Raw genomic sequence first — 26,816 nt, forward strand, 5'->3', positions numbered from 1 at the left:
TCCCTAGACTTCTAGATATATACAAAAGAGACTGAATGCTACTCTTTGCTCCCTAGCAAGAGAGACTAACACCTATACATGTTAATAATGTTTCTATCTCCCCTTATGTGTTTAGAGTTAATTAGCAATATAACAAAGTTTTAAGTTTGATTAGAGATGCGTATACAGAGGTGAAATGAAACTATTGGTTACGTCCAACTTCTGTTAAGACTTATAGGTATTCACACATAGATGTAAAAATTCACCCTTGCTGGTGAAATGCAAGCACTTGGATAGAACAGATTCTCTTAAGTCTATTTTTTTTTTTGTACCGTAAAGACTAATCTGACTTCAGACATACCCAGGGTTATAAGGTTTAAAATCCATATAACACTTGACTTGCAGAAGCCAAAGCCTGTAATTCAAGTAGGTTATAGAAAGAATCAAATTTGCATTGTGGAAGGAAGCCCAGTAGGTTAAAAAAAAATGACTGGAGCAAAGCAAAACTTGATTTGAACCATTACACCAAACCATTCTTACTTACATCTCTCTTATATTCTTCATATGTCACCAATAAACACTCTAAATGAAAATGTTATTGAAGTCAAAGCATTCAACCAGGGAAACAAACAGGTGTGGAATTGTGACAGATCTCTCATACCTTTGTTCCTGGCAACTGATTTACTCCACAATTAGTGTCAAAAGCTATTTATTGATGACATCATGTGCTCATAACACTAAGGATTTTTCTTCTTGTGACTCTCAATCCAAATTGATGGATAACACAGATGAAACAAAATTCTTCTGCCAAAACTTGGATGTTGATTTAGGAAGGAATGCACAAGAATACGCAGTAAGTTGATACTAGTGATTGTTTCCTGGGCATCTGATTGATTAGAAGGAAGCTTTATATCCTATTCTGTAGTTTTCTGTATTGTATAAATTTTGTTAAAGTGTGTGTGTGTGGGGGGGGGGGTTGCTCTCATAATGATTCAAAGTCTTTCATTTTCAGGAATGTAAATTCACTTCTGTGGAGAACCTAATGTCTGTGGTTTGTGGCTCTGAATGAGAGGTGGTTGAGAGAGGCAAAAGGGGACAACCACAGCTGTTAAGTGGTAGCTCAGGGAGATGTTAGGGACCAGAGTGCGGTTGGGATCTGAAACTCATATGTGTGTCAGAGCAAACCCAGCAGCAAATTCAGCCAAGGGATGGGTCAAATTAATTGAACACACAAAGAATCAAGTGATGATAAAATTGAAGTGTTGGGCATGTAGCATAATCTGGATCTAGTCTGATGGTGGTCCATGAGAGCTGAAATGAAATGAATCAGGAGTCAGATGGTGCAGTGCTGGAGTCAGGAGACCCTCTTACATAAGACAGCTTTCCACCTCACTTCCCCCCCTCCCCCAAATTTCATATCTTTAGGTAAAATATTGCCCATAACAGAGAGAAACCTACTCAAATGTACGTAAGAGGAGGCAGTGGAAACATGTGGGTGGCTCAGGGAGTACAGACCTTGACTCTCTTTGCATTAATAGGGCCTGCTGTTAACCTCAGGAGAGGAGAAGCAGCAGAGTTTTGCACCTCCTGGATCACACTAATTTACCTGGGTTGTGTTGTTCATTTAGAGTCTAGACTGTTTTGTCCTTCTCATTGGGGGATGGTGAAAGCTATTCCTTTCTAGAAAATGTGTTTGCTAAGGGGTATCTATTGACTGATTCCTAATTACTCAACCCTCTACTGATGTTTTGTGTATGAAGAAGAAATAAAAGTTACGACCTCTGCCTTTGGGAATTGTATAGCCCTTTTGAGGGGCCAAGAGATACAATCGTTTATTCATTTTTACACTCACTCACTCACTATGCTGGATGCCACATCTACGACAATAAATGAGTAGAAACATCCTTGCCTTCATGAAGATTATAGTCTAATGAATTACTTAAGTGATGCAAAACTTCTATTTTACTTGCTTGCTCCAAATGCCTTACCTTCTTGCTTAAGTCACTTTTTGTTTTGCAAATGCAGAATAGAATAAAATTAAACAAGGCCTGGTACTATTAAAGTTTTGTTAATTTTCCAAAATGATTTGAGCACATTTTCTAGTGTCTGGTGAAGAATTGTGATAATTAAAATTCAGCTATACTAATTAAAACAAGTGAACAAAATCTGTTTAATGTCCCTTTCCCACAATTTTTAATTTCCTTTTTGCTTACTCCTGACTTTGCAGAATTTTGTAATCCTCACTGGAGTTGTCCTGTCATTAGGGAAATTTATGAAGTTATATAGTTCAGCAAACCTGAGGGAATTATATATCAGTAATATTTGAATAAATTTAGGTTCCTTTGGGTCAATTCCTTTAAATCAATGAGTGTAAGCTGATAGGTTTTCTGAAAGTCAACCTTTCAGAAGAAATTCTGACCAATGTTTATTATCTTAATATGTTAAGGTTAGAACTGAGTTTCCATAGGGTTCACCAAATTTCCTCAGGAATGAAAAGCTGTATTTGTGATATAAAATCAGATACATCAAAAGTACCCAGAAGATAGACAGGAAGAAAGAAATCATACAAACTACTAATAGAGACTGTCTCTGGGTGATGAGATCATGAGGTTTTTGTTTATTTATTTACATCTTTTTATATTTCTGTGTCTCAATTTTAACATATGGGATATTTGGGGAAGAGTAATGATAGCAACTTCTAGCCACTTTCATGGATTGAGATTGCTGCCAAATGTAGGACTTTTTCTTCAAAGGCAGGTCTCAACTTCCTTTCAAACAACTTGAGATGGAGGCATCCTCTGGCTCAATTTGTTTTATAAATTGTTTTATTTATTAATTTAGAGCACTAACTCGTCAGGCTCTACAGAGCTAGTTTGATTGAATAAGGGAGAGCTTAGCTTCATCTCCCTAATTTAGTCCAACTTTGAAAAATATAGTGCTGCCTTGTGATTTAGTGTAATATTGATTTGATGATTTGATTGATTTTGATTGTAATATTGATTTGATGATTTTGATTGTAATATTGATTTGATGCTAGTAGCAATAGGAACAACAATAATAAATAATGTCTTTACAAGGTGTTGAATCATAGACATGGGGGAGTTTTGAGGGAAATCAGATTTCCACCTGTCAGTGTAACTTTCAGCTCCACTCCCCACTCCAGAAATAGGAGAAACTTGGTAAGTTGTTCCAGGTGAAATGAGAGAGTTGGGGTCTGGCTTCATGAGAGCAGGATAAAGGTTCAGGCCATAAGGTGTGTGCCTGAGAAGGGGATGGGATTTAGAATCTAAGAGCTGGTTTCAGTTCCTAGCTCCCTCACTGAATAGCTGTGTGACCTTTGACAAATTATTTAACCTTTCTGAGCTTCCTAACCTATGAAATATGGAAGGCAATTTCACCTTTCAAGGCTGCTTTGCATCAGTAATGTGCATAAAACGTTTACCATTGTGCTTGGCACACATAGCTATTTTTGGAACGGAAGAAAGATGCCTATAGGTGGAAAAGTCCTCAGATGGCTTAATATCCCTGATTACCTAATTTGACAAAATCAACCTTTCTCAAGATTAATTGTCAACTCTGACAGGAAGTTAGGAACTTTGGTAATACAGGAAGTATTACAAAGCACTATTGGGATTTAGAATCTTGTTAATGACATTGAATGGTTCTGCAAGCAAGGAATGAGTACTGTTGCCCAAACACCAATTAACTTCACCCCTCATTAGTAATGTGTGCCTGCGGACATTATTTCTTTTGCTCTATCTTATCTCACTAGGATGCCATCCAAGAGAACACTTAAATAAAAATCCAGTTGTCATGTGTTGCTGTTAGCAGAGCAAGTGTAAACACCATTAAGGTTAAATGTATTACACTAACCTCAGCTGAATGAGCGACAAGAAGGCCAAGAAGTACTCCATCTAAGCTGAGGAACAGCCGATTTTAAATGACAAAAGGGAACCTTCTAAACTTAGACCTGGGTTTAATTAGGGGTGTTGGGCATTCTTACCTGAAATCACAAGAGTAACCCGTTTAAAGTTACTCCTTCATTTGGGCGTGTTTATGACTTGTGATTATTCTTCCTGCTCAAGACAACAACTGAGGATATTTTATAGCCTTTTCTTCCTCTTTCTCCTTTTTCATTCTCGTCAAGAATTATTTACTGAGCATCGATGATGACCAAAACACTGAGCTAGATTTTGAGAGAGTCAAAAGTATGAGACAGAATTGCTGCCCTCCATATCTGTGCGGGCAGCTTAGTTATAAATAGAAAGGACAGAATAGCCACAGTAGAAGGTAGTTTTTGATGAGGAATGGCAGATGAGTTTCTATAAAAAAATTCTGTGTTGACAGGTTAGTAAAAATAGAGATTGAGCCTTTAGCTCCCTCCACCTCTAATAGGTGACAACATTTAATTTACCTTCAGTTTTCCCATACCACAGCGGGTACTGCCTTGATCTACCTTTTCTACAGGAAGTAACATCCCAAGGTGTCACCTGGACCTTGAGAGCCATGGTCCATTAACACTAATGAGTGACTTATGGTTAAATCCTCATGGACCCTGCTGAACATCTCCCTGAAGATATTGGTTCACATTTCATTTCAGTGGGCATCACACCAGGCTGCACTGAAATTGCTTGCATCATTTAACCTGTAAAGGTGTCCAACAAACCTATGATTTATGGTTTGGAAAATACTCAGCTTAGTCCAGGCTGTTATTGAAAATTTCCCGGTTTCTTGGTTACGGTTTCATGTTTTGGTCAAATACAATTATAAATTTCCAGGCCCTTCTTGTTTCCTGTAGGACTTGGGTCAAGATACTTTACATGTGTAATAATACAACTTTAAAATGACTGTTGTAACAATAATAGCATCATGTAAATGTACTTCTGAAAGCTAGAGGTTTAAGTTAAACATCCATGACAATTGAGTTGCCAGACTGTATATTTTTGCCATTATAATGATTTGTAAAATAACCATCAGATTCACAGGCATGTGGGTGAGCAATTCTTCAAATACTTTCATGAAAAACCCAAGGGAACACACGTACACACACACACACACACACACACACACACACACACACACACACAAATCAAATTTCTATTTCCTACATAATTTTGAATAGTGTTTATATTAATTGTATCTATCTTGATTGTAAATGTGATGTTAGGAAACATTGTTGAGATGTGTAAGTCAAGGTCAATAAGAAGGTGTTCTTTTATGTGGTTTAGCCATGAGCCACAGCTTGAGGGCTCACCCTTCTACCGCTAATGAGTCTTCTCTCGATTATCCTCTAAAGCTGTAAGGTTCTAAACCTTTGAACTTCTGGGGAGGGGATGGGCAGGTTCTTTGTGCTTGCGTGTTTGCCCTTTTGTTTGGGGAACTGGTCCTCACCAGCATTTCCTAACAAATAGAGTCCCTGTTGTACTCTGGCTGTTAGATTGGGAGCCATTAATAATTGGCAATTTGTAGCTGTCATAATGATGCAGGGGATTTTCCAGATGGCTTTTCCCTTTCTCTTGAGAGGGACTAAGGCTTCTGTTTATTCTTTTTGATGGGGTTTTAATCAAACAGACATTGGTCTTGGCCCTTGACCCTGGTAGGGACAGGACCTGGCTGTCTCATCTCTGGTCAGGGGACAGGCTCACATGCTTCTCAGAGCTCTGGCTTTCTGATAAAGGGACAACTTCAGGAGGGTGGGAGTAAGGTGTATTAGGATGGAGGTGGTAGAACTATTGGGGTGTTGCGATTGTAAAGTTGAAAAGGAAAAAAAGAAGGAAAGAAATGCCCATTTTATTTTTTAAAATGATGAAACCAGTTGTTGAGGGAACAAAAAGTAGGAAGATGAGAATATCATGTTTCTTTTGGGTCTATCTTTACACTACTTGCAGGCAAGGTACTTAAATTTTGTTTTGAATGTCTATTTATTTATCTTGCACATGCCTGAGCAGAGAAGGGGAAGAGAGAGAGGGAGAGACAGAATCCCAAGCAGGCTCCTTGCTGTCAACACAGAGCCTGATGTGGGGCTCAATCCTAGGAACTCCAAGACAAGTTTAAATTTGGAACAAAACTGGTAGTTTCTGCTATGAAGTTTTATAGCAGGTAACCTTCTTAGCTCTTACTTTGTTCTCCTTCTTGTCCAACCACAGCTCCCACCCAACCTTAAGAAAAAAAAAAGGGCTGCCTAGGTGGCTCAGTCAGTTGAGCGTCGGACTCTTGGTTTCTGCTCAGGTCATGATCCCATAGGCGTGAGATTGAGCCCTGTGTGGGGCTCTGAGCTGACAGTGTGGAGCCTAATTGGGATTCTTTCTCTCTCTTTCTGCCCCTCTCCCTAGCTTGTGCTCCCTCTCTCTCTCTATAAAATAAGAAGAAAAGAAAAAAAAAAAGGAATTTACCGTCAAGTTTTATAGTTGATGTTACCTGAGCAGCATTATGCCTGAGTGGGGAAAGTGGTAGTTGGGAAATGTCTTTCCTGTGAAACTGATGAGTGTTCCAGTGTCAAGCTTCCTTCTGCCTCATAGTTCTCGTGCGTGGGCTGCCCTTTGACCCCGATCCTGTTCTCTGTGCCATCACCGAGGTCTCTGCTTAAACATGACCTCCTTGCCTACTTTCCCTGACCTGGTACATCTGAATAAGATCCTCTCCTCCCTGCCCTGCTTCCTTCTTCCTCGTGGCCCTCATCACCCCCTGGGTAACTGCTTATTGTCTGCCTCTCCCCCAAGAAAGAAAGCTCTAGGAGGGCAGGGCCTATCTCCTACCACTACATCCTACCTGGTAGAGCTTCACCTTAGGCTCTGCATGTACAACCTGGGCCTATAAAAACACAGGTCTGCCTTGCTTGTGGCATTATCATAGGTGCTGAATTCTGTGCTGTATAACTGTTCACGTTACATTTCCTTTTTTTTAAAAAAAGTTATTTATTTATTTTGAGAGAGAGAGAGAGCATGCATGAGCTGGCGGGGGGGGGAGGGGTAGGGGTGGGAGGGGTGGGGAGAGAGAGAGAGAGAGAGAGAGGAGAGAGAGAGAGAGACAGAATCCCAAGCAGGCTCTGCTCTGTCAGCACAGAGCCCAATGCGGGGCTCAAACTCACAAACCATGAGGTCATGACCTGAGCCGAAATCAAGTCGGATGCTTAACCCACTGAGCCACCCAGGCTCCCCCACATTATAACATTTCTGAAATCAGGATACACATTAAAAATTTACACTTAATTAGTGGTTGCTCCCATCAAAGTTACTACTAAATTAATGTACATCTTGTAACTAAATGTGCCTTAGAATCAAGGAAACTGTTGTAAACAGAATGCCCCCCTCACCACCCCATGCTGCACCCCAAAGATGTCCATGTCTTAATCCCTGAAGCCTGTGAATATGCTACCTTACATGGCAAAAGGGACTTTGCAGATGTGATTCAGTGAAGGATTTTAACATAGATTATCCTGGATTATCCAGGTAGGCCCAATGGAATCATAATCATCTTTATGAGAGGGAGGCAGGAAGGTCAAAGTCAGAGAGGAAGATTTCACTATGGAAGCAGCAGTTTTAGTGCTTACAGGACCTCAAGTAGGAATGCAGACTCTAGAAGCTGGAAAAGGCAAGGAAAGGGATTCTCCTAGAGCCTCCAGAAGGAACACAGCCCTGCCAACCATTTTATACTTCCATCTCCAGAACCATAAGATAAGAGATTTGTATTGTTTTAAGCCACTAACCTTGTGTTGACTTGCTCTAGCAGCCATTGGAAACCAATACAGGCATGTTATTATAGACAATAACATGTATTACATTCTGGAAATTTTTGATGTCCAGCTTTGTAATCTTCTTGGGCATTGCTAAACATATGTCACGGACTCTGTCTTTCTGGTAAGACAATTTCATTGATATTTCAGGATCTAGACAGGGTGCAGTTGTTGAACCTTTTGATGCCATTTCACAGATATTGTCAGTGTTCCACCCATATCCCTTTGACCTACTCCAGATGTCAGCTATAGATAGTTCTTATATTAGAATGACCAGTCATCTCAGTTTGCTAGGACTTAGGGGATTCCCAGGACACAAGATGTTCAGTGCTAAAGCCAGGACATTCCTGTGCAAGGCAGATGGGTTGTTCACTCTACCTCTACATGGGATGTCTACCTGCATGTGTTGAAGACATTCTCTGGCCATAGGCCCCTCCTCATCTTCATACATGGTAGAAATTAACACTACAGAAGCATCCTACAAATAACAAGGGGTGAGAATTGATGGATATGTGTCCAGCTTTCCTGCCTGTCTGTGGCAACATTCCGAGTATGTGGCAACATATTTCATGCAATCACCTAGAGGGCCCCCTCTGGGATTGAGCCTGAATTGCCTACTGTGCTCATTAGTGACACTCTTATTGACTTGTCTTGCTACCTTATCTTCAGCCCTCACCAAGCTTCCTGGACTATTTCCCAAATAAACTTTTTATACCCAGTCCTTGCCTCAGGATCTCCTTTTGGATGAGCTCAAACTGGAACATTACCCTAGGCTCAATCATCTTATGTGATAAAGTCCCAAATCCTTCACATGGTCCCAAACATCTGGACTCTGTCTTCCCCTCTAGCTTCATCCCTGCTGCCCTTGCTCTTGCTCACCCATATCCAACCACATTAGCCAGTAATCAGAATCTAATCTGTTACAAATTCCTTCCTCACATAGGTCATTTGCACTAGCTCCTCCTGCTTGAATGCTCTGCCAAAGTTGTGTTCATTCTTTAGGTCCTCAATCAAATGTCACTTCCTCATGGAAGTTTCCCTGGCCCTCCAGATGATGCATGTTCTCCCTGACCCTCCTGCACTTTTCCCTCATGGCACTTACTACAGATAAAATGAGTTCATTATTTTATTGGAGGATGATTATTTGTTTATGTGGGTCTTGCAAAGGACTCGAGCCCACTAAGATTATACGGTGTGGATGTAAGGGAGGGCTTGTTGGGGGATCACAGGAAGAAGTGTCAGTGTCGTACATGTGTCCCTGTCCTCTGGCCAGCTAGCTGATGTGTTCTGGGTGAGGCATAGCTGGACAAATCGTGGTAAGTGCTCTAGGAAGGGCCCTGCTCTTTATCACTGTACATATTTACAAGGTAACTTGGAGGAGACAGGGGACATCTAGTCAACGTGTGACAGGGGAAGCTTCCTGGACAGAGAGATGGCCTAATTACACCAGAGCTTAGAACTCTCAGCCCAATTTTTAAATGGAAAGCCCTATCCATTAAAAAAAAAAAAAAAAAAAAAAAAGAAATTGAGGCCATTCTTTTAATATAAGTATATTTATTGATAGGTTTATACACGTAACACTGTCAAGCTAAATGTCAAATGGTAGAGAAGCTAAATTTCTTTTTTTTGACATAATCATAAACAAAACAAAATAAACAAACATAGAGATAAATATTTCAAAATAGAAGTTGTAAAATTTCTTTGCACATCCTAGAGATCATTTTGTGTGGGCCCCGAGGTGCACCCACCTCTCAGTGGAAATTACTGCTCTAGCACAGTGCTTTCCTGAGCAGAGTCTGATATGGTAGGCCTGGGTGGGGCCTGGGATGCTGCATTTCCAACTAGCTCCCAGGTGATGTCAGTGGACTTGGTTTGTGAACCATACTTTGAGTAACCTGGCTCTAAAGCATCTTGTCATCCAAATGTTCATAAGCCACTGAGCTTTAGATGCCCAGGTTAAAAGAGGAATGTGACATATTCTGTTATTTTGGAATGATTTTCTTGTCTCATGCTTTGCTATTTCCAGGCAGAATCAGCGGAACGTGTGTGACCTTCACTGCGTTGTTGAATGATTGCCCATCAGAAAATACAAAGAGTAAAAGACTACTGGGCAAGGTAAAAGTTTGTTGACTTTATTTCTCCTGGCCTTTAAAATCTAATTATCTGTTCCTGTTCCTGCAAAGACATGGCAAAAACGAGCCCATAAACAGGCTCCCTGCTGGATGCTTTTCATGTGCCATTTCAATTCATTTGTGTCTTTAATGGCAGAAGCCTGTCTGAATACAAAGACATTCACTATGGGTGCATGTGTGCGTGGGTGTGAGGGAGAGAGAGAGAGAGAGACAGACAGACAGACTGACTTGGCCTTCTTTCCTGACCCTCTCTACCAGACCTGTTGTGAGGGATAGGGCAAATCATTCAGGCTACGTGTGTGTGCTCAGGGATGCAGTGAGGATTTCCCAGCTAGTGACAGACTCTGAGTGATTTGTAGGCGTTTGTGTGCTGATTGTCTTGCCCTCTAGGCATGAGCTGTGTTGTATCAGGAGGGCAAGAGGGTTCCAATAGATTTAATATTCCTTGTATGAGCTTCAACCATCTGCCCGTCAGCTCTCAGTGTGAGCATAATATATGTTTCCAGAATAAAACACAAAGCTTGCTTTTTTCCCTCTTTGCCCCCCACCTCTTTCAGACTTTTTTCAGTTTGGATCATTTGTGTTTTCCTTCTCTTTTACGGTAGGTTACTAAGGTCACCCTCTCTACAATTATATTTACTTTTCCTTTGTTTTCTGGTGCCTCTGGCATGTTTTAATAAATGGTTTACCTTTTCCTGATCACCATGTACCCTCTACAGAACTGTATCCTTGAAATTAATAAGGATCTGTGAAATCTTCTGATGCGTGCATGAGGTGGCTGGGGTTAAACTGTAGCCATTCCCAATGGGTGCAGATTAGACCCTTGACATCTACAGATTCTTCCCTGGCTAAATCTGAATGCTGTTTTCCTAAGGGATGAAACTTTAACCTTTTTCCTCCTTTGCGGGAAATCTTGTGACTGTTGATGGGCCTGTCCTAGTAGCTATAGCTCATTGCAGGACTAAAGTTATTTGGCGATTGGGTGTCTTTGACCCAGAACCCTTGTGTCATTTAAGGTAATTGGCAAATGGGAATCTTAAACTCTGAAATGGATGAAAATAAGTTAATCCAATCAAAGCAAGTTCTTAACTTAAAACCTCACTTAAATTGGAGAAATTTAGTGGGAAATTTAGAAAGGTTTTTAATTTATATGCAAGTTGGGTAGGAAACCTACTGGGACTCTCCTTGCTTTGCCCAGCAAGCAAATGTCAGGCAGGGGTGACTAACAGAAAGTGAACTTGGAATATTCTCTTGTGCAGGCTTGAGGGCACTGGGGTCAAAATTCTTCAGTTATGCTCATTTTTATTTAGTCAGAAAAATGTGCATGTTTTTGGATGAGACAGTGTATATTTAAAAACTCCTTCCTCTTTAAACTCATTTCACATTTGGCTTTTCCTACAGGGGGAGCTGAAAGAGGCCAATCCCTTGTCGCTCTTCTAGTCTAATGATGATGGGATGTAGGGAAGGTTGTGGGCTCTGGAGGGCTGCCTGGATGCCTGGCCAGGCTCCATCTCTTTCTAGCTACGTGACCTTGGGAAGGTAATAAACATCGCTGCTGTAGTTTCCTCATTTGTAAAGTAGGGACTATGATTGTGTTACCCGAAGGAGTTGATAAGATGATCAAATATAAAAATGTACAAGAATATATGCAAAGTGCTCAGCACAATGCCTCTCCTATATTGCCACGTTGGTTATTGTTACTGTTATTACCACGGAAATGGAAGTTGGAGAAAAATGGACGTGTGGATTCCACATCATGACTTGTGCTGCTTGGCTGTGGAAAATGTCTGAAACACACCTCTGCCCACGGAGAATTGAGAAGTTGGGGCTGATAGGGGAATAAACAAAGAAGATAGAAATGATATTTTTTCAAAAAGCTTTGGTTTAAATTTGTGGCTGCTATAGAACTCATGGAAGTGTGCGGTTGGATGGGAACCATCCCTTCCTTTCAGGTTGGCACAGGATTAGTCTTGTCCTTCTTCCTCTCAAACCCCAGGTGTTAAGATTTGGTCTGACTTTGAGTTGTTTTTGAACTTGTGGGACTGATGGAGTCCTAGGGATGACCCTGTCCAGAGCTCTTTACTCTTGCTGAGTGTCTAATGCAGAACAGATCTGGGCCTCTGTGGATAGTTAGAACTGAACCAGCCTTTAGCGGGATGGTGTGCTTCTGGCCAGAGCTGACAGCCTGTCTGTTCCTTTGTCCCATCTGTCTTTCATGGGGACTTTCATAGATGTAGGCCACACTGGTTAAGATGGTGGACCAGTCCTGGGACGGTGTGAAGCGATGAAATGCCAAAATAGCATTTACCTCCATTTAGATCTTCAGCTTTCTAGCGAATCCCATAGAGGGTGCTTTCCCTGTGGAAGACCCAGGTGATCACAGGTTTAGCTCTATCCCTACAGCAGCCCTGCTCTTTAGCATTGGCTCCCTTTTTCTGCTCCATTGTTTGTGGGCTTTGTGGCCACCATGCTCCTGGGTGGTGCCATGGTCCTGGCCCTGATGTTCCTCTGCCTAGTGTTAGCTACAATGCTACTTGCTGCTGCCCATTGATGCACTTGGCACCCAGGCTCCATATTGGTGCCCCACTTCTTTCTGAAGTGAACTTTGGTTCTCTACCCTTGAGCCAAATGGTTCCTAAGGGTATGGTGTAGCCTTGATGTACTGTGGTTTTGTCACTGTTATGCAATATCAGTCTTCTTATTGTCACTGGTGTTGTTTGGGGCATTACCACTGTCACTGGCACCATGATGAGCTAGACCTTTCCCACAAGCACAGTGACTCTTATATTAAGCCCCAAATGGAAGGGGGTGGGGCGGGGGGGAGATGTAGCTTATTCTCTTAGTTTCTTATCATACCTATAATATTATAATTTTCCCATTTATTGATTCAATTTCTCCAGGCTACACCTCTCGCAAGAGTCATAGTACAAGTTCCCTGCAGGGCTGAGTTGGAAGCTGATTGATATCACACTAAATGGCTTCACCCCTTCAACAGCTTAACTTCCTTTTGTGTTGAGCATCAGCCAAATACATTGACCTAAACCTTGAATCTTTCCTGTGTTAGAATATGCCACCCTCCCATCTTAGACACCCAGGGCAGGGCTGGGAAAGCCAGAGTATTTCTTTGCTCATTGAAGAGCCTCTGGCCACCAGCTTCAAGTATTCTGCAGAGATTCTCTCAGGGAGTCCCATTACAGCTTTGTAAACAAATAAACCCTAGCAGCTGAGCCAGGACTAAAACCCCAAATTCCTGCATCAGGAGAGTAGGCTTGGCTGTGATGTGGGAGTGGTACTTCAAGGACATGCTGCTGAGCTCTTTTCCCCTCCTCCAATACGTACATACAATCTCTCTCTCCCTTTTCTTTTCTTCTGTTTTGCACCTAGCTCAAAGAAAAATGCTATTTTTCAGGGAAAATCTCCTCCCTGGCATGATTTAGAGAAGGTGTAGAGTTTCACACAATGGGCACTGAGTAAATGACTTAGTGGAGCTTGTGGGCTATCAGGAGATTTAGAATCTGGGCCCTGCTCTGCCAGTATACTAGCTGTGTAAACTGGGGCAAAAGCCTTAACCTCTCTGTGCCTCTGATTCTGTAGAGTGGAGTGGGGGGAAGGAGAAGTGGTGGATTGGACTAAATTCTTAAAAACACTCTCTTTTTGAGGGAAATGAGCTTCTAGCAGCTAGTGAGGGAAAAGGCCTAGTGTGTATCAGGCTTTTCCTCCCCTTCTTGTTGGCAGAATGGGGGCCCGAACAGAAGCCACATACTTGCTTGTTGTACCAAGAAAGAAGTGAGGCAAATATGAAGTTTATTTATTTATTTTTTTTTTTTTTTGTTTTTTTTTTCAACGTTTATTTATTTTTGAGACAGAGAGAGACAGAGCATGAACGGGGGAGGGGCAGAGAGAGAGGGAGACACAGAATCGGAAACAGGCCCCAGGCTCTGAGCCATCAGCCCAGAGCCCGACGCGGGGCTCGAACTCACGGACCGCGAGATCGTGACCTGGCTGAAGTCGGACGCTTAACCGACTGCGCCACCCAGGCGCCCCGAGGCAAATACGAAGTTTAAATCAATAACATTACTTGAGCACAGAAGATGGAACTATTTTCTTCCAAATTGTTTTGATTGCGGCCAGTACCTGCTGTTTGGTATGAAATCCATTCAGATCATCAAAAACCCAAGGAGCATACAGTGCATGAAAAGATGTTGTAATTGGCACCATTGTAACTCTGTACGGTGTGTGATCTTAGTGCGAGGAGGGAGGATTGTAGGAAAACTTGTAATCTAATTTTCTTTGTTGTAAAATAGAATGTTACCATTGTATTCCTGTGGAATAATAATTATAACATCTCAGACAAATAGAGCGTCTTTCTCAGGAGGTGCTTAAAGAGCTCAGTAGACCTTCAGTCAGGCTTGTAAACACAGTGAAACCTGGCTTGCTTGCATTTCTCTCTACTGAAAATTCCTATTAGGCAACATCTCCCCTCATCCATCCTACTGGGATAAATGATTTTTATGCTGGCGAGGCTGACACCCCGAGAGACACTGAGTGCCTTCTGCATCATCAAAGAATTATGAAACCTTCAGTAGTGTTTCAGTGTTAATTGCAATTGATGACAGCCTAATTTTTTGAAAAGTGGTAATTCATGTGTTGCATAGATGATAATTAGTCACAATAGTTGATTAATCAGACTGCTCTGTTTTTTGACCATACTGAAGTACAGTATTTACAGTAACTGCAATACGGTCTCTCCCTGAGAGCCACGAAGGAAGCAGGATGAATTAAAGTAGCATTCTTTCTTTTATTATTATTTGTTTAATTGAAGTATAGCTGATATACAGCATTATGTTAGTTTCAGGTGTACAACATAATGATTCGATATTTGTCTATATTGTGAAATGATCACCACGATAAGTCTAGTTAACATTCAGCACCACACTAGGTACAGAAATTTTTTCCCTTGTGATGAGAACCTTTAAAATTTATTCTCTCTTAGCAACTTTCGAATGTTCAATACAGTATTCTCAACCATAGTTGCCATGCTGTACATTACATCCTCATGACTTGTTTTCTTTATAGCTATAATTTTGTACATTTTGACCCCCTTCCCCATTTTTCCAACTGCCCCCATCCCATGCCCTCTGGCAACCACCAATCTGTTCTCTGTACCTATGAACTTTTTTTTTTTTTAAGATTCTATATGTAAGTGGATCATACAGTATTTGTCTTTCTCTGTCTTATTTCATTTAGCATAATGCCCTCAAGGTTTATCCATGTTGTCTGAAATGGCAAGATTTCATTCTTTTTTTTTTTTTTTTTTAATGCTTTTTATTTATTTAAGAGAGAGAAAACGCATGTGTGCACAAACCAGGGAGGAGCAGAGAGAGAGAGGGTGAGAGAGAGAATCCCAAGCAGGCTCTGTGCTGTTAGCACAAAGCTCAAATCGGGGCTGGATCTCATGAACCATGAGATCATGTGAGCTGAAATCAAGAGTCGTATGCTTAACCACCTGAGCCACCCAGGCACCCCAAGATTTCATTCTTTTTTTATGGCTGAATAATATCCCTCTGTGTGTGTGCTTTATTCTTCGACTTCTACATTAGTTTCTAAATTAAATGAGAAGAGAAAATAGATAAGTTATAAAAATAGATTATACGTGCTGCTTATGACTTTGCCATCCTTAGGGTCATGGCTATTATTGATAACTAGACTGTTAGCTCTTACAGTAAAAATGAGTGTCTTTAAAATTGAATTTTAGGGGCACCCAGGTGGCTCAGTCAGTTAAGCGTCCGACTTCGGCTTAGGTCATGATCTCACTGCTCCTGAGTTGGAGCCCTGCATCGGGCTCTGTGCTGACAGCTCAGAGCCTGGAGCCTGCTTCGGATTCTGTATCTCCCTCTCTCTCTGCCGCTCCCCTGCTCGTGCTCTGTCTCTGTCTCAAAAATAAATAAACATTAAAAAATTAAAAAAAAAATTGAATTTTGGGGGCGCCTGGGTGGCTCAGTTGGTTAAGCATCCAACTTCGGCTCAGGTCATGATCTCATGGTTCGTGCTGTGCTGACAGCTCAGAGCCTGGAGCCTGTTTCAGATTCTGTGTCTCCCTCTCTCTCTGCCCCTCCCCCACTCATGCTCTGTCTCTGTCTCAAAAATAAATAAACATTAAAAAATTTTTTTTTAAAAATTGAATTTTGGATGATATTTTGTAGAGCCTCTTCACAAATTCCTTAAGCAAAGTATCAGTGCAGTGTATTTAGCTAATTGGTCCACTGCAAATGTTTTATTAAAGGAATAAGATATTGTTTTTAAGTTTATTTATTTTGAGGTGGGGAGAGGGGCAGAGAGAGAGGGAGAGAGAATTCCAGGCAGCCTTGATGCCGTCAGCTCAGAGCCCAATGCCAGGCTGGATCTCATGAACTGTGAAATCATGACTGAGCCAAAATAAAGAGTAGGACGCCTAACCAACAGCCACCCAGGTGCCCCTTAAAGGGGTAAGATCTTAAATCAGTTAAGATTAACTTGAAAATTTTTTTAAGTGTCCAAGTTCTTCATGATGAGATCTTTAAAAAAAAAAAAGTATTAGAATTGATGTTGTACTCAGGTCCACTGCAAAGAATGAAAAATTCAGGAATGTATAAAGAAGAAAATAAAAATAATCTATTATTTTATCACCCTGAGAGAACTATTATTGCCTTTTGGTATATCTCCTTCCATTTTCTTCTGATGTATACATGCAAACATTTTACTAAGTTAGCACATACTGCATGTACTGAATGCTGTCCCCCATCCACATTATATAAAGGACATTTTCTAAGTCAGTAAATATTTTCTAAAAATATACTTTATGCTGACTATATATTTATGAATCATAATCTGTCAAACCAATCTCCTGTTGTTAGGTTTAGCAGGTTTACAAATTTTGGCTTTATAATGCTGCAACAAATATCTTTACTCATTTATTTGTCCATCCATCCATTCATTCAATCAACTTTTATTAAGTACTGGGTGCCAGGCTGTGGGCCATGAGTTGAGGATATATCATTAATCATAACCTTTCTGATAATGTTTATTACTATTACTAACTATTGACCAGGTACTTTATTAGTATTAGTATGTTAATTATTGTGTCTGGAATTTTCGCTGTAAGCATCTTTGCTGTAGATGTCTTTGCTGCAAGCATCATCACTGAAAACATTTTTTGCCATATAAACTAATTGGCCATAAGGCAATTTTGCCATAAAAGATAAAAAAAAAAACAACTGGTTGACAGCTTGGTTTGATTTCTTCATTGACACAGTACTCTCATTTTTATATTATATAAACCTTAGCCTTCATAATGGTCTATACAGTGGTGTGGAGTTTTGAACCCACATGTCCCACAGTTTAGGAGCATCTATCAGCGGACATGTGATAATATACCAAGAATAAACAACCAAATACAAAGCCTAGTTACCAATGTGCATCCTAGTATTTGGAAAACTGGCATCTCTCTCAGTGAAAGAAGAAATTTTAGCAAATGAAGAAAGAGTGTGATGCTGAATGAGAAGATGAATCAATACGCAAAAAAAGTGTATAATATTGTTAATGAAATACTTTGGAGAAAGTGGTTAGATACAATCCACGAAGAAAAATTAATTATTTGCATGGTATTGCCATGAATCTACACTATACATTTTGAATGTATTAAAATATTTTGTATTTTGCAATTAAGTCTTTTTTCTTAATTTTTAAAAAATGTTTATATTTGAGAGAGAGAGAGAGAGCAAGCAAAGGGGAGGGGTAGAGAGAGAGGGAGATACAGAATCTGAAGCAGGCTCTAGGCTCTAAGCTGTCAGCACAGAGCCTGATGCGGGGCTCGAACCCATGAACTGTGAGATCATGACCCGAGCGAAAGTTGGACACCTAACTGACTGAGCCACCCAGGTGCCCCTTCAGTGAAGTCTTTTTAATTTTGTTATCCTTTCCCGTGTTTTATTATATCTTCTTTAATGAATGCTCCTCTTGTATTTTTCACGATTTTTATCTTTATGGCAATATTGCCTCATGGCCACTTGGTTATGCAGCAAAAATGCTTGTGGTAAAGTTGCTTACAGTGAAACTATGTAGAACCATTAATTATATGAATGTATGTTAGTATAATAATCATTGTAATAAGTTAGTATAGTAGTAGTAATGAATTAAATTCTTATGAGGTGGGTGTTATCATCCCTATTTTCCAGATAAGGAAATGGAGGCTTAAAGAATGGAAGTACTTGCCGGTCGTCACTCAGCTGGTCCTTGACAGAGCTAGGGTTCAAACTTAGGCAGGCTGACTCAAATCCTGCTGTTTTAAGCATGATGGGGACTGTGTCAGTAAAAACGACACTTGCTCCAATGGCCATGAAACGATTTTAAATGCAATACTCTTTGAGTGATTCTCTGGTTATTTTTTAGGATAAATTCTAGAAATTGAAATACTGAGTCCAAGAGTATGAACAACCCTTCAAGGTCCTAAATGGGGGAGGACCAGAGCTGGTAATTTATTTATTTATTTATTTATTTATTTATTTATTTATTTATTTTCCTGGGTATCTGCCATCCTGCTACTAGCTAGGTAGACAGCAGGTAATAGGTGTGGTAAAGATTCAGGGCCTGGGCAGGCCCTGGAGAAAGGCTGGGCAGTGCTCTTGCTATGGAGGCAGGGTCGGTGGGACTGCCCTTTAGAAATGTTTATTTCCTCTTGATGCAGTGTGGCAGAGGGGAGGCGACATGGAGAGGAAGAGTTCATCAAAGGAATGCGTCTAGACCACAGGTGAAATGTATAGCCTTTTAAGATGAATATCATCACAAGAAAATGCCTCTGCTCACTAAAAACCACCAGTTCAGCTAAAGACTTTCTTGATGTAGTGTAGCTTCCCTTGCGCTACACCGTAAGTTACTCACATACAGCAAATGACTATCTGTAAATATTCCTTCTGCCCTCTCATTACTGCCACATTCTCCCTCAAGTCTCCCTTCCCCAGATGAACATTACCTGTCCTTTGCCAGCTTTCTGTGATGCAGTATCACATACTAGCAAAAGCACAGACTTGATTGGCCACTGTCCTAGTCTGATTCCTGTCTGTGCCCTGTAGGTTGGACAATCTTTTCTTCTTAAAATTGAAGTATCTTTGACACACAATGCTACGTTAGTTTCATGTGTACAACGCAGTGATTTGACATGTGTATATGTTATACTATGTTTACCACGAGTGTAGCTACCCTGTGTTACCATGTAACACTGCTTCAATACCATTGACTATTTATATCCCCTGTATTGTACCTTTTATTCCTCTGGCTTATTCACTCCATAACTGGAAGCCTGCATATCCCACTCCTCTTCGTTCATTTTGCCATCCTCTGGCAACCATCAGTTTGTTCTTGATCTGTTTGTGCTTTTTGTCAGTTCATTCATTTTTTTTTTTTTTTTTTTTAGATTCTGCATATAAGTGAAATCATGTGATATTTTCTTTCTCTGTCTTATTTTACTTAGCACAGTACCCCTAAGGTCCATCCATGTGGTCCCAAATGGCAAGATCTTATTCTTTGTTATGGTTGAATAATATTCCAGTGTGTGTGTGCATGTCACATCTCCTTTATCCATTTAGCTATCAATGGACACTTGGGTTGCTTCCATATCTTGGCTATTGTAAATAATGCTGCAATAAATATAGGTGTGCATATATTTTTTTGAATTGGTGTTTTCATTTTCTTTGGGTAAACATCCAATACTGGATCATATGATATTTCTATTTTTAACTTTTTGAGGAATTTCCACACTGTTTTCCAGAGGCTGCCCCAATTTACCTTCCCACCAACAGTGCACAGGGATTCCTTTTTTTTCCCCACAACCTCACCAACATTGACTGACTTTTTGATTCTTAGTTTCTTACCTTTAAAATAATACAGAGTTGGGGATGCCTGGGTGGCTCAGTTGGTTGAGTGTCTGACTTTAGCTCAGGTCATGATCTAGGGTTCATGGGTTTGAGCCCTGTGTCAGGCTCACTGTTGTCAGTGCGGAGCCTGCTTTGGATCCTCTGTTCCCCTCTCTCTCTGCCCCTCCCCCCTCACACTCTCCCTCTGTCTCAAAAATAAACAAAACATTAAAAAATTTAAAAAAATAATACAGGGTTGTTATGACAGGCAAATGCAGTGCCATGAGCAGAAAAAAATAACAGCTAACTTTCACTGAGTTCTTAGTGCAAGTATAACAAAACAAAACACTGTTCTAAGGGTTTAAAATGCATACATTTACTCATTCTTCAAAATAATCTGTGATAAACTGGATTCTAGAAAGCTCTCATGGTTTTCATCCCTGGTGTTACTTCTGTGATTGTTACATGATGAGATAAAAGGGACTTTGAAGATGTGATTACATGACTAAGCAGTTGACCTGGAGGTAGGATTATCTAGGTGGGCCTGGATATTATAATCACATAATCCCATGGGCCCTTTAAAGCAATAAGTTTTCTCTGGCTGTTGGTAAAAGAAATCAGAGAGATTTAAAGTATGAGACAGGCTCAACTTGATTGCTGCTTTAAAGATGGGAGGGGTCACATAAAAAGAAGCCTGGGCAGCCTCAAGGAGCAGGGGGCGGCCGGGCTGACAACCAACCAGGAGGCAAGGACCTCAGACCTACGCCACAAGGAACTGGGTTTGGAAGTGGATTCTTCCCAGGGCCCAGAGATAAGAGTCCAGCTGGCTGCATATTGGTTTCAGCCTTGTGAGATCCCATGCAGCAGAGAACGCAGTTGAACCCACTCCCAGAACTATGAGATGATCCATGGGTGTCGTTTTAAGATGCTAAGTTGTGAGAGCAATAGAAAACAAACACAAACCATATGCAGTAGCTACCTTTATTATTTGCCTAATTTGCAGATGCCCAAAGCAAAGCACAGAGAAGTGAAGTCACTTGTCCGAAGTCTCACAGCTATTAAATATCAGAAGTGGGATTTAGTAGTCTATCCCCAGAGCCCATGCTCCAACCCAGCGACACAGTGCCTGAGCCATTTGTAGGTACTCAATGCATATTAGTTTCCCTTCCCTTTTCTTTTTAGTGTAGCCCACAGGGCACCTAGCTGCCACATTTCTTAATTTTGCTGATGTGGGTTAGCTGGTGCTGTGCCAATGGGATTCTGGATACAGAATACTTGGAGCATTAGTTTTACTCATTGGAGTAGGTCTTTTTGTATTGTAACAAACCTGACTGAATATTTCATAGGCTAAAATGAAAAAAGATAAAACTAGAGATTTCAAAGAAAATTTGTTTTTGATAATCTCTTTACTGTGAAAAATAGTTGACTGCAAAAGTTGGAGAAGCACTGAACTGATGCATTCAAACTAATTTAGTTTAACACCTTTCCTTCCCGTTTCATTTCCTAAATCCAGGGACTCTGCTGTACTAGCTAGAGTTCTGGAATCTGAATCGGTAAATGTACATCTAGCTATTCATCACCATCCACCCAGCTATCCGTCTTCTATTCATTCAGTCAAACAAGATTTACAGAGTCCTTCTATAATGCCTGAAGTGTCTCTAATAAAATGTGACTTGTGAAGTAATACAAACTTTTCTAGTTCTGCTTCCATGCATAGAACATTAGGTGATTTGACAAACTTTCCTTAGGGTCTCTGTCTATGGCCAATCAATCTGTTGCTTTTACAGTTCGGGTGTGCCCGACTTCTGGATTTGTTAAGGTAGGGCAGTGCTTCTCAAAATCCATCCTGGGCACCACCTGCATCAGAATCTCCTGGGGCGCCTAATAAAAAAGCAGGTCCTGAGGTTGCCCCAAACCTTCTGAATCAGAAACACCGGGAGTGGGGGCCCAGGACTTTTGGTTTTAAACAAGCCCTCCAGGTTACTGCTATGCACACTAAAGTTTGAGATGTACAGCTATAAGGATGCAACACAGGCCTTGTGTCCTAAAAGTATCTTCCTTATTAAAAGACAACAAGCCTTATAGGTTTGGGGGGGGGGGGGACCAAAACAGGATCACACCTGTCTGTCTCCTGCCTTGACCATCCTTTTTCACCCTAACCCCTCACCCCAGCCAAGGCCAGGGAAGGAGCTGTGACTGTGATTATGGAGCGCATCTAGCCCAGCCCCCGTGCCTACAAAGTCACTTTTCCCCTTCTGGGCTACCCCTGCCTGCTCCATTCAATAACAGGGGTTAATGTGAGGAGTGGGCGTCCCTCCTCCCAGGCTCTGGAGCCCTTCCCTTCCCCAAAGGGAGGGTGGGGCTGGCGCGTGCCGGTGGGGGAGCCCCTCTGGGCAGCTCGCGCCTTGCAGCAGCCACTCGCCCGGTCAGTCAGCGGCCCGAGGCAGCCGCCTTTCCCACCCCGGTTCGCGTCGAGGAGGGGGAAACTGGAGAACTAGGTCATCCTGGCCCTCCTCCCGAAGCCGACCCTCCCGGCCGTCGCCTGCCGGTCTCCAGCCGCGCGGGGCCGCCGGAGTGGCCGGGCAGGTGCCTGCGCCGCGGTGCTGTGCCCGCCCGCTGCCCTTGCCCGCGCGCTCCGCCCGTCCTGCGGCGCCGTTGGCCCTCCCGCCACCCCCTCGGCGGGGCCCTTCCCTTTACTATGGTAATGGTGACATTCAGCGGGAAAGGCTAGCGCGGACCGCAGCGCCCGGCTCCCGCGCCGCGGGAGGCTCGGTCGGCGGAGCGGGCTGCGGCGGCCGGGCAGCAGGCGCGCTCGCCCGGGCCCCGGCCCCCCGGCCCTCCGGCCCTCCGGCCCCCGACCGCCGCGGGGCTAGCCCCCGAGCCCCGGCCTCGCTGGCCCCGCGGGCTGCGCGCGAGCCCCGGCCGCCCCGGCTCCCGCGCGGGGCGAGGACGCATCCGGCGCTTCGGAAGGGAGCCTGCCTCCGCGCTCGTATATGGCAAAGTTTCTCGCCGAGCTCCTGGGCTGCACGTTGCCGAGCAAGGGCGCCTCTCCCATGTTCGAGGTAGGTGGAGGGTGTGTCCCCGCAGCGACGGGCTTCCGCGGTGGCGCGGCGGCGGGCCCCGAGCGGGGCCCTGGGGTCCCCAGGAGTTGACAAGTGTGTGCGGTCTCACATGCGTGCTTTCCACCTGCAAGTCTGGGGTGGGGCTGGGCGAGGAGGAGACCTGAAGCCCGGGAGGCTGAATCCTCGCCTCCTGGACCTCAGTGAACCTGTTTTTCCTTCCTTCGTTGACAGGCGAGCACGTTTTCTGTCAGTCTGGACTGAGTTTTGCCAGTTGCTCTTTACCTAAAATGCCAGGAATGCCTGAAAATGAGCAGGATCCTGCAGTCCCTCTTTGCTGCTTACTTTGTTGTAGTGGTGGTGTTTTTTTTAACCTTTTAATCTGAAAAAAAAAAAAGTTAACGGTAAAAAATCTTTAGGTGAGGAGGTTTCCGCCTTTTTGCCTCCTCCTGCCCCCTTCCCCAAACCCCCAGCACGCTGCAAACTCCATTGAAGTTAACTCATTTCTTCTGTGAGTGAGATACATCGGGGATGAGAAGAGTTAAAGTGGGGTTTGCCGGATCAGGTGAACAAATCGCAATTCTGAAGGCAGGTACATCTAATTGCTCACACCTGCCTGAGGTGGCAATGATGCTGCTGTAAGCATCTCTGCGAGGAACCGTTTATGAGAAGGCTGGCTGGCTGGTCCTACTGAGGGAAATGGTGGCAGCCACTGTTTTATGGGAAACCTATATTGGCTGCTCCTAGGGACAGCCTCACACTGTGCACGGTAACCCCCCCCCCCCCACTCCCCCTTCCCTCCACAGTGGGAACAGAGTGTATCCTTTGTCTCCATCTACCACCCACCCCCAACAGACTGCCTGACAACTAGGCCTGGACCAGAGGGCAGTGGCAGTGGCCAGTGTCCTGAGTTCTTGCTCGGTATTCCTCACTCAGTCCTAGGGCCTGACTGGTCCTCCTGACAGCCTTGGGGCTCCTCCAGGAGCTACCTCTCTGTCTGCAGTTTCTTAGCTAGCCAGAGAAAGCAGAACTTGGGGTCCTCTGTCATGGATGTGAAAGCTTGTCCTTCAGCAAGGCAACTCTTGAGGCTGCAAACTCTCAGACTTCCCTGGCTTCTAGTGCGTCTCTTCTCACCTTTGGCTACTGTTGGTGTTCCACCTTCTATGGCCACGTTCCTTCGATCTTAGAGCTCAGATTGCCCAACCCATGATCTCTGCTGTGTGACAGATTGGTTTTTAAGCAGGGAGATCTCAATAAGAGGTGATGGAGAGGAGCTGGGAACACAACAGCAGACTGAGAGAAACCAGACTGAAATGCTTGGGTGCTTGGTGGCCTGAAATCTAAAAAGAAAATAATGAAAAGCCTGAAAAAGTAAAGTTTTTCAGGCCTGCAGCTAAAATTAGCCATCTCCTTTGGCCTGTTACATCTCTGCCCATTTCCCTGTCTGTGATGTCAATGTTAGGTAGTGTTTGGGGGTCATTCCAGAGAGGTGAGATGCTCCTTTAGAATTGCTTTTCTCTCTGACTTGTCCTTTACTGTATTTAGATTTTTGTTTTTGTTTTTTAATTTTTAAAAGTATTTATTTTTGAGAGAGAGAGAGAGAGAGAGAGAGAGATACAGAGTGTGAGTGGGGGAGGGGCAGAGAAAGAGGGAGGCACAGAATCCGAAGCAGGTCCAGGCTCTGAGCTGGCAGCAGAGAGCCCCGATGTGGGGCTCGAACTAGTTGGATGCTTAACCGACTGAGCCACCCAGGCGCCCCTAGATTTTTGTTTTTATTTATTTATTTTTAAAGATTTTACTTTTAAGTAATCTCTACACCCAACGTGGGCTCGAACTCACAACCTGGAGATCCAGAGTCTCACACTCGACCAACTGAGCCAGCCAGGTACCCCATGGATTTTTGTTCTTAAATTACCAACCCACATCAAGCAATTTTGTTGTCTTTGGTTGTTTATTCCTGTTTTATCTTCTAGCCAATAGATGCCCCACCTTGATTTCTTGGAATAATTGGCTCTCAATCATGGCTGGTTTGAGGGAGACTTAAAAAGTAATCAGAGACATACTTAGACAATTAAGAAAATGAGTGGCTGTTTTGTCTTTTTTTTTTTTTTTTAACGTTTATTTATTTTTGAGACAGAGAGAGACAGAGCATGAATGGGGGGAGGGTCAGAGAAAGAGGGAGACACAGAATCTGAAACAGGCTCCAGGCTCTGAGCTGTTAGCACAGAGCCCGACGCGGGGCTCGAACTCATGGACCTCGAGATCATGACCTGAGCTGACGTGGGACGCTCAACCGACTGAGCCGCCCAGGTGCCCCGGCTCTTTTGTCTTTGAAGAGCTCTGGGGAAATGGAATTCCCTCTGTCCTTGCTAACTCCATATATCTTGCTTTGTGCTATTTGCTGGGGGCAGGAGCCAGAGTCGTATCTGCTCTCTCCCTCTTTCTACAAATGATTGATTCAGTGTTAGCTGAATCACCCCAGCAGGCATCACTTTTAATCAGTGTTGCTAGAAGAGTTAAGAGATCATCCCTTCCCCACCTATAAGAGTACATCTGCTCAAAGAGGTGAATGATTGAGTATGGAATGTGTTTTGAGGTTGCTTTCTTCTCAGGCAACACATTCTTACTCATAAATGAAGAGGCATTTGTTGAGGCCTCTATATTTGGGAGGGAGAGAAATGTGTAAGAAAGATATTCTTAAGCCTTTCTAAATATTCATTTCCTAAAAGCGAAAGTGCTAGGACATGAGAAAATTTAGGCAACTTTTCATTTCCACCAAATGCTCTCATTCTAACTTTGGAGGCTACCTTTAGTGTCAGGGGGGTCACGAGAGGAGGTGGATGTTTTCATAAGGAATGGCCTTTGGTTCCATTTTGGTTAGGAGGTGGCCACGAATGTAGGCTCTTCCTACCCAGGCCAGTTTGGTTTGCACAGAGGAGATTCTGCACAGTACCTGAAAGGGTACTGGATCCCGACAGGACCTCGTGTGTGTTTGCAGGTGTCTGACAAGGGCGAACAGGTGACTGGTATGGAGAACACAGAGGCAGAAAGTCACTGTGGCTGGAAAACAAGTCGAATGCATACCTTGTTGTGTCATTGGCAGAGGCTAAGGACCAATGGTGTGTATTTGGAACACAGTGTCTTCATGATCATGTTGTTCATCTTCCCTTTACTTTTTCTTAGTCAAGTATTTAAGTTTATGAACCAAGTCTTTAAGAAAGAATTTTTAAAATTTCAAGAAAAAACCCCCCGAAAGGATAAGAAGTTTACCTCGGTCACAGCAGTGCCCTGAGCACTGGTTAGATTTTTGGGATAATGTTTGTATGCCTCACCATACTTCCATAGCTTCTGCAGAAAGAGTGGGCTTGCTGGATATTCTGATGTCTAGAAAAGTAGGACACTGTAAGCATAGAATGGTGGTTTCAGACCCAGCACGTCCTACTTATGTGTGTCCTGTAGGCTTAGATGGATGGATGTCTGGCCCTGACCTCCATTCCTGCCCCTGTTGGCTCTGACATATTATGAACCTTTGCATTGTGCCTTCATGATAGTCAATGATGGAGTCTGGTTTAAGAGCAGAAAGTGGCAGGAGAATTATAAAGTCAGAGGCAACTGCTTTTTCTCCTTCTGGACCCCCTTCCCTCAGTCAGCAAACCTGCATTGAAAAAAAAATTTTTTTAATGTTTAATATTTTTGACAGAATGTTAGTGGGGTAGGGGCAAAGGAGACACAGAAAGGGAGACACAGAATTCAAAACAGGCTCCAGGCTCTGGCTGTCAGCACAGAGCCCGACACAGGGCTTGAACCCACAGGCTGTGAGATTATGACCTGAGCCAAAGTCAGATGCTTAGCCAACTGAACCACACAGGTGCCCCTGCAAACCTGCATTTTTAATGCTGCGATACTTCATCATCTAACCCGGAGGGGTACCTTTCAGGAGCCATATCCACTGGGGAGAACACATCTGGCTCTACAGAAAAGGGGTGTTCAATTCCATGCCACTGTTTCTGGATGTGGTCTCTAGAAT

General features: G+C 42.8%; 1 protein-coding gene and 1 long non-coding RNA gene across 2 annotated transcripts in view; both read left to right on the top strand.

The window, feature by feature from the left end:
• The window catches only part of LOC123595782, a 33,857-nt gene extending 14,655 nt beyond the window's left edge, over positions 1-19,202 (top strand). Inside the window, exons 2-3 of the long non-coding RNA XR_006711370.1 lie at positions 9,738-9,826; positions 18,271-19,202. This is a non-coding gene — a long non-coding RNA (uncharacterized LOC123595782). The remainder of the gene's footprint in view (positions 1-9,737; positions 9,827-18,270) is intronic.
• Positions 19,203-22,622: 3,420 nt separating this feature from the next.
• RASGEF1B (RasGEF domain family member 1B) overlaps positions 22,623-26,816 on the top strand; it is a 559,703-nt gene continuing 555,509 nt past the window's right edge. The window contains exon 1 of the mRNA XM_045473602.1: positions 22,623-22,792. Coding sequence (XP_045329558.1) covers positions 22,724-22,792 — 69 coding nt within the window. The 5' untranslated portion in view covers positions 22,623-22,723. The remainder of the gene's footprint in view (positions 22,793-26,816) is intronic.

This window comes from Leopardus geoffroyi, chromosome B1 (genome assembly GCF_018350155.1).
Source record: "Leopardus geoffroyi isolate Oge1 chromosome B1, O.geoffroyi_Oge1_pat1.0, whole genome shotgun sequence".
Taxonomy (NCBI): Eukaryota; Metazoa; Chordata; class Mammalia; order Carnivora; family Felidae; genus Leopardus; species Leopardus geoffroyi.